The sequence below is a fragment of the Pieris rapae genome, chromosome 12, assembly GCF_905147795.1.
Source record: "Pieris rapae chromosome 12, ilPieRapa1.1, whole genome shotgun sequence".
NCBI classification, from domain to species: Eukaryota; Metazoa; Arthropoda; class Insecta; order Lepidoptera; family Pieridae; genus Pieris; species Pieris rapae.
The window spans coordinates 9,675,775-9,684,461 of record NC_059520.1 but is presented as its reverse complement, the minus strand read 5'-3'; the positions used below and the strand labels follow the sequence as shown (position 1 = coordinate 9,684,461).

The following is an 8,687-nucleotide window of genomic DNA, read 5'->3' as shown; positions in this document are numbered from 1 at the left end:
TATAAGTGTTGCATATACCAAGTAACATAGCACACGGCACCCGTGGAGGCACTAGGCGCATGGTCAGCAGAACGTGCCCGTTGACGTCAATCGCCCCGCCAGAAGATCAGATTCCATTTTTATAACATTATTATTAGATCTGAATTGTAATTTCTTTTTAAATATAGTTTAAAATAAATTTGCATTTTTTTGCATCCATTGGCTGCACCCTACGTAATTCAATTTCATATACGACGGTGATAGTATTTATGTACTTATAAAATATTTTTTATTAATTTTATTATTTATTCTTAATCACTCGATACTCCAAATTCAATTAATTACTTTTCGATACTCCAAAGAAGTATAACTTCTCACTCAAGAGAAGAACGCAAAAAAGATTGTGACACACACTTTTTTAATTCATTCACCATTCCAAGCACTAAAAATGCATGCCTTTATTTACCTTATAAAAAGAACTAAGTAGTTTCAGGAAAGATTATTTTTGTAAGATAGTTAAAATTATAAAATAAAGTAATTTTTAACATTTCATTATGTTATGATGTAACACGATATTTCATTCGTATATTAAGCCAAAAAACGATCGTTAAGATTTTCATTATGTTTGCTTCGAAATGGTCTATAATATACAATCTATATTTATATATATATATTTAGTTCCAAATATCAAGAATATCACTCGAACAGCGCTTTGGTCACTATTATTGTTTATATTAATTTATAAATGATGCCTTCAAGAGTGATTTTAGAGCTGTGTGAGACTGAATAAGTTTCAGAATCGTTCATTTGTCCCACAGGACAACGATTTCACTTGACATGGAAAAGTAATCTTACGTTATATGGAACCAAATTGAACATTCTTCTGTATAAACGTAACTTTATTTGAAGTGTTAATCTTAGTTCACAGCCTCCAGAGAAAGTAGATTAACTTGTTGAGTTTGTAAGTAATGGTACCAAATAATACTATGGTACTGATTTCACTAATTTACAATATATGCCTTTATTCATCCTCTTGTAGTGTAATGCTGTAATTGTTGCCCTGGGAATCGAACCTCCAAGGCCAACTTGCCACCACCGTATAGGAATAAATAAATAAAATGCTTTTATTTGATACCGTGATTTAATCACTTGAATGAGATGATATACCATTGTCGTAATGACTGTACATACAAAAATTACAAAATATACCTACATAGGTAAAGTGGGATAAGGTTTGATATGAAATAAACTCTGGGAAAATTGCACGATAATTTGGCAAAATGTTTTGTGCATTTGGAACTTTTATACTCAGGTCTTGATACATGAGTTTCAAAGATGCTCTTCCTTTACTAAACGATCACCATTTTTATTTATGAAACATATCGTCGGAAATCGAACCCCGGACCGTAAATTTTAATACAACCAGCGCTTGAGCTTAAGTAAACTGATGATATATCTTTACACATACAAAGAATCCGATTTTGATTTGATATTTCAGAAATCTGTCTTTTGCTATAGGCCGGCAACGCACCCACTAAAATGGGTGTTCATGGACTGTGATGACTCCCCTTTCCGGGTATCCGTAGGCTCATTTTCCCCCCATAAAAAAATCGTATTGATGACAAAATTTTCCCAGAGTTTTAAATAGATACTTTCACTTACCACCTAATATTATACAGATAAAAAATGCACATTAACAGCTCATACTTCACGTTGAGGTATTTTCTCGTGACGAGAATACTAATTATTACAAAAATAATTCAAATATATCACAATTATATTTTCTATTGAATATTGTTATAGCATTTGTGCATTCGACGTCGGCCATTAGTTTCGCGTTGCCACAAAATCATTCGGTATCTTTAATATAACAACATTCAACAGAATTTACCAATATGGTACAATCAAAACAATAATGTTCAGGCGAATAATGAACACAACAAACAAATATACAATGTTTTATGGCGCTAGTGGGTTTAAATTAACTATGTTCATATAACTGTACTATGTCAATGTTAATTTCATTTTTCCAATATTTATTGGGAATTTTTTACTATATAGAAAAACCACAACAAAATTGTGTCATAATTGTTGGCACTCGGTACTTTGTTTAGAGATCATATCGCTTGCCCCGGGGATTATTTTCTCACTTTTGATGATGTTTTTCAGAGACCGTTCAAGTTTTATTTATTTATTCACACTTCGTTGCAAAGAAACACAAATAAAACAATACATAAAAATTACAAGGGATGCAACGGGCGGCCTTATCGCTAACAAGCGATCTCTTCCAGGCAACCCTAGTAAGAAAATAAAACGTAAACGTAAAGTTTTACGTAACGAATTGGGGGGACGGGGGGGGGTTTGGGTAAAACGTTACAATGCGAGGCGGGGATTGAAATATGCGTTACTGTTAATAATATTTTCGACTTTCCGATACTTTACACACATAAATAGCATCTTTTAGGTTTAATGTACCAAATAGTCACGTTTTACTATTTGGTACTTTTAGCACATTTCGTTTTACTATTAGCACAAAAAATCTTGGGAAATACTGTTGACAAACAATTTTCTAGAATCTAGACATTCGTCAATTTTTTAAAACTATTTACACTAAAATTAAACAAATTTTTTTTTCAATTATTAACAATGTAAATGAAAAAAAAAATTGTATATGTTATATACTTAGTATCTCTTTTATTATTCATGCAATTTTTTTTGCTTTTACAACTTTGGTCCCGGGAGCAAGCGATATTCATCTTTTAAAATAAAATTTAATTAAAAATGCTACATTGAAATAATACAATTACATCAGATTACTTGTCTCGTATTGAAATTTCAGATATTTGACAAAAACAGCAATTTTAATAACTACAATTTTAAATGCTTTCGCACAGTACATTAATTTTATTGTCTAATTATCAATATTGTATATAGCATTTAAAATATGCCGCACTGGTTAGTTTTTAATCCAGTTTAATTTCAAGACGCTATCACTCCTACACATTGACGTTATGCGTATACGTGTACGCGTATTCCAAACGTATACGCGTATACGATCCGCATATGGCAAGTTATTCGAAAGCTGCCCGTAGTTCTTTATAACAAGCGCCATATATATATGGTGAGGCGGGATGACATGAGCGAATTGGCCCAAAAAAAACTTAAATAATGGCTATAATCCTTAACACTACCGCTATGTACAGGCTTTATATATGTACAATAAAGTTTTTGATGCTTTGGCTATAAATGGGCACTCGCTTACATTCCTACTACGTTTAATTAGGAACTTAACGCCACGTAAATGGGTGAATTGATGCGATCTGGGTTAAAGACTTAGGTTCTGCCAATCACCATTAAAATTGTTAATTACACTGGGATATTATATATCTAATTTGGCTTGAAAGTCATTTCTGAGTGGAGATTATCAGTTTTTAACATGTATCCAAAAGTACAACCCTTCCAACTTCAATTCACCATCAAATGCACCAGAACGTTCACAAACCATTTAGGCCTCCAAAATTTCTCCAAGGTCGATCTTCCAGTATTGCACTTGTCAGAGTCCTATCAAAATTTCTAAAGCTACAGTACCGACCCATCGGAATTTTATGGTTCTACCTTTCCATAGAGACCTTTCCAATAAAACCATACATTGTCCTATTAGGTATTAGCTAGGGCTCGCTTTATGATTTGTGTGCTCCGATTCACTCATCGGCTGCCCCCGGGGAGAGACCGGTCGGAAGGTGCACTCGGAGGAGTCTGAATCTGGTGTTCCTGAAAGTTACATAAAGAGGTTTAGGAAGCAGTATTCAAATAAAGTAAATTACCTTTAACTAAGATCACTTAATTTTTTTTTATTTATTTATTAAGTACACTTTTAATTAATTTATTTATTAAGTCTACAACATCAACCATAGTACTAAATCTACTGATTATTTTATAAAATCCTCCATTATTTAAAAAAAAATGTATGACAATTTATGTAAAACATAAGTTTTCAAAAAATAAAAAATACAATTAAAATATAAATATAAGATGGTAAAGCAGAAAAAAAATCATCAGCAAAACAGCGAATTAGGTTCGAGAAAGGCACCCAACAATGCTTTCTCTAAAACCGATCAGCCCACTACCGAATATCCAACTCCAGATAAGCTGTGAGAAAAAGAAAGATAAGCCTCTTGACCATGTACCAGCTGGAGGATAAAAAAGCTCCTGCAGCAAGCTCCATCATCCTACTTATCAGCTGATATTAGAAAAAAAAATGCACCACACCAATTTTTGACAACATTGATATAAGAAAAATTATTCTTTTGTGTTTAATGAAACATCATAACAGAAACTCTCACTGCCAGAAGGCTCACAACTGCTTTGACACTTCTAAACTATAGAATAACTAGCTGACCCGGCAAACGTTGTTTTGCCAAAAAATTAAAGTTTATAATTAACAAAAAAAACATAAGGGATGATTGTAGAGGGATGAAAATTTAGGGTTGCATGTATTTTTGTATGGTGTATCGTAAAAAAACAAAAAACGAAAAATTTTGTCTAAAAATAAATAAAAAAATTTAGAGGTTTTTACCACCCTTTACATTTAGGGGGATGAAAATAAGATGTTGTTCGATTCTCAGACCTACCCAATACGCACACAAAATTTCATGAGAATCGGTCGAGCCGTTTCGGAGGACTTCGGTTACTAACATCGTGACACAAGAATTTTATATATAAGATAAACAGAATAATTAAAAATAAATACCGGGAGTGGATGGCGTTAACCGGTCAGTGCACATTCGTTTCGAAAGAGATTGTTCCCCGTCGTCGCAGCGACGTTTGCCGATGAGTGCGTTGGGCCGGATGGGGCTGAAACTCGACGCCCTGATGGGGTTCGGGGATAAACTGCGGCGAGTCGTGTATTTCCGTGGCGGAGACGGAGATACCACTGTAGAAAACCTATAACAAACATTGTTTTTAATATAGAAAATTCGATACAGTAAAGATTTATTCAAACAAATTATCTTTATTTATATAGGTAAACAAGTACACTTATGAACGTCAAAAAAAATTAAATTAGCTGTGAATTAACATTTACTGCCAGTTCTCAAATCAAGGGCGTAGAACGGAAGAGAAGAAGTGGCAATAAACTGTCCGCCACTCTTTTTAGTCGCCAAGTTTTTTTTTACACAATGTTTGAAAGGAGCTGCAACCACTACACCATGTTCCATACGACATCTTGAGTAATAAAGAATAATAAAATAAATTAAAAACAAAGATTTGTCCTCTATCAGCAGGAGGCAGGGTTAAATAAGAGCACGCACTTACATACTAGCGAGAACAACACTCAAATACTGTATGATGATTTACATGTATGTCTACTTATTTCACGGAAACTACAATACCAAAATGATCCAAATATACTTCATAATCAGTCAGTCCAAGTTTCTAGATGTAAGATTATCAATGGGTGGTTGACAGGAATTTATAAGAGTTAGGGCCTGTTTCACAATGTATGGATAAAGTGTCAAATAGCTATGCAACACATAAATTATTCGAAAGATAAAAGTTCCAAATAAGTTACTTCAAATTTCATGACGTATAGCGCTATCTGACAGTCGTGAAACGCAAAAATACTATTTATCCTACAAATAAGTAATAAATAGCTTATTTGGAACTTATCCGGACATTGTGAAACAGGCCCTTAATGTTGGTAAAATCACGTTTATATTTTGTATTTTAGCAACATAAATACTGCATTTAAAAATGTTACCTAGGCACGCGTGTTGGCGAATTAGCCGGTCCACCGACAAGAGTCAGATCTTCATATGACTGTCCCATTTGCATTGCGCTGTGCACTTCACGTTCGTGCGCAACTTCACGCTGATTGCTGACGTCAGCACATTCTTCAGCACGCAGTTGATTCACTCTGGGTGTTAATCGCCGCGCACACGAACCCTGAAATATCTAACAGTGAAGATAATTGTTAATTCTTATAAATAGTTCGCATTATTTCATTGGACTGAGATCTCTATCTATCTCACATGACTCTGAAGTGCCGAAAACAAACACAGCACACGCTTATAGCAACTCTTCTTTTCTTTTTTATATAATAGGGGGGCAAACGAGCCTGCGGGACGCCCAAAAAGGGCAGTCATCGCAACCCATAGACATTTTTAGTGGGTGCGATACATTTGAGCTTTTGATTTCGGGAGGTGATGTTGGTCAAATTTAGAATTAGCTACACTTTTAAATACATGCGCACACACACCCATTCACACATACTTAATGTCCTTTAAAACTTGTGTTCGATTAGTTTTAACATAAAACCTTTTTCTCATAAAACTTTATTAAAGATATACCACATACTGACTAATTGTTTTCTACCCAGAACACAGGAACTCTCTTGTGTGGACTAGCGATATATGAATTTGTCACAAGTTTTTATTATTTTATATAGCATTGCATTAAGCATAAATCGTTGTATTTTATTTGTATGTAAAAAGTGAAAAAGATTATATAACCAATTCCTAACGTCCGTTTTACGCCATTGATTAACTTTAAAAGCATAACATTTTCAATTGATATTTATTCAGTTTCAGTGTTTTGTTTAAGTATCTTATTATCTCTTCATATCTTGGCTCATAAGTACTTGTTACATTAAAAATTGTATCTCATTGTATTAATATATCAGTGTGCCGATAGTTGGTAAGCTTTTATTAATATAAATCTTATTTTTTTTTGGAAACCTTAGTTATATCCTTTTCAAATGTGTAAAAATATTTCAAAAGGTTAAAATAAAAGAAAGAACAAAGTAAAATCGAGTTTAAGTCTTAACATTAATTACAATTTCTTTATAAATAGACTCAGATGTTTAGCACTACATTACAACACTTTCCTATCTGTTTTTAATTGAATATTGTCTTTAATTATATTATTCCGGCATTCATTTCTGCAGCTATTTAGATACCTAGGTACTTACTGGTATATTAATAGCCGCTGAAAGTGGGCTGCAACTGATGCTGTTGCTACGTGTCCGAGGCAGGCTGTTATTGGAGAACATTCCAAAAAACGATGTACTCCTGAAAAAAAATTTTTTTTTTTTAATACTTGTACTACTAATAATAGCCTATAATATTAATATAACATAGAATATATATACTACTAGCAACAACTGCCTTGCAACATACCATTCAACAATTTAATATATCTATGCAAAATTTTTGATAAAACCAAAGTAATTAACTATAGTTTGTTATCAAAATTCTTCTTATTACCTTGTCAGCTGGAACTCTTGAAACTAGTGATTATGTAATCAATATCTATCTACTATAATTTTTTATAATTTAAATTACAAAGTAAATATGTTCAGTTAAAATGTGTTATTCTTAGATTTAATGATGTTATGGGTTATCAATATTAAATTTTAAAAAAATAGCACATATTGGGATATTTATAAAAGGGATAATAATAATAAATATAGATATACTTACACAAACATACAATGCTGAATTTAAATACAATTAGTTTAAAGTATTTAAACCAGTTGTAAGTTAGTTTTAGTGACAACACATTTATTACAATGCTAAATTTAAATTATCAAAACATTCAATATAACAAAAACACAGCTATACCGCATAAATATCTATAATTTAAACAACATTTTTATTGTTTGTAAACTGACTTCAATAGAGATAATATGTTTTAATAACAATAGTTAAAAAAATCATGACTTGTAATCAAAAGATGTTTTAATTTTATTACATCACACTCAACTCAGTAAAGTATGTGGGTGTTATTTATAATACATTAATATATTGATATATATTATGGATGTCTGAATTTTAAATATGATTTTTTTTAATTAATTGAAAATATCTATGTATTAATTGTCAAATATCCTTACTAAGTGTTTTCTAATTAGTGTTTATGTTAGTTATGTATTCTGATTAAAATACAACAAACATCTTGACCAAGTACAAGGATTTAATTATTCTAGAGAATTTGTGGAAAGTTATGAAAAGTATTATCAATTTAATGAACCATGCCAGTGATTGCTTATCAACATATCACAAACAATTACATTTTTATCAAACATTATTTTGCATATAATATACATGAAAATATAATGCATGGAACATGCAGCGACTAATTGCAAGGCTAAATACGTACATGTCACCCATAAGCTCGCATAGCAGGTGTCAAAAATAGGCAAGTAGCTTAGCGACTGATTCCGACGTGGGAGGCATATTTCTATTACATTACCTGGGTGCAGTACTGGTCGTAGGTGAAGTTGCTGTCGTTGATGCAGCCTCATTGATCAAAGGTGCACTACTACACCTCTTCAATATGTTAGGAGTATCCACATCCATTATCTATCAGCCAACATTAATTTACTGACGTATTGTTGTAGACATGGATTGCCGACTCAATTACCACTCTACTATTTATGTAACACTGTAAGTGCACTTAAGTATAAACTAAGAAACTACATACTCTAATTTTACTACGAAATACATGTTATTTCTCACACGTATATCAAAAGATATTACAAAATAAAATTATTACATACGCGATTTCAGAAAGCTTACAAGAGGCACGGTGTTGAGCTGTCAAAGCGCCACAGTATTATAAAAAGAGTATAAAAACATTAAACGCTTACATAGTCTAACGTAGTATAGATGCGAAAAAGATATATTAAAACGTATAAAATATAAACCAAT

The 8,687-nt window shown here is 32.2% G+C and overlaps 1 protein-coding gene across 2 annotated transcripts; it reads right to left on the bottom strand.

Annotated features, from left to right (window-relative positions):
- Positions 1-1,107: 1,107 nt before the first annotated feature.
- LOC110996683 lies at positions 1,108-8,667 on the bottom strand. Of its 2 annotated transcripts, none has more exons than XM_022264491.2 (5): positions 8,230-8,667; positions 6,947-7,046; positions 5,738-5,922; positions 4,730-4,923; positions 1,108-3,750 (listed from the first exon to the last, which is right to left on the bottom strand). In XM_022264491.2, exons 1-5 carry the CDS (start codon positions 8,334-8,336, stop codon positions 3,644-3,646), a joined length of 693 nt encoding a protein of 230 aa, XP_022120183.1. In that variant the 5' UTR covers positions 8,337-8,667; the 3' UTR covers positions 1,108-3,643. The 2 variants fall into 2 exon arrangements, with proteins under 2 accessions (XP_022120183.1, XP_022120182.1); XM_022264490.2 differs by having other exon boundaries at positions 5,738-5,931; positions 8,230-8,658.
- Positions 8,668-8,687: the final 20 nt, after the last annotated feature.

Excerpts from the sequence above, each read along its gene's own strand:
- LOC110996683 (XM_022264490.2), bottom strand. The coding sequence starts at position 8,336 with ATGGATGTGGATACTCCTAACATATTGAAGAGGTGTAGTAGTGCACCT. Across the intron at positions 7,047-8,229 it reads ACGACCAGTACTGCACCCAG|GAGTACATCGTTTTTTGGAA; the intron begins GTAATGTAATAG and ends ATTTTTTTTCAG. Across the intron at positions 5,932-6,946 it reads CAGCGGCTATTAATATACCA|ATATTTCAGGGTTCGTGTGC; the intron begins GTAAGTACCTAG and ends CTTCACTGTTAG.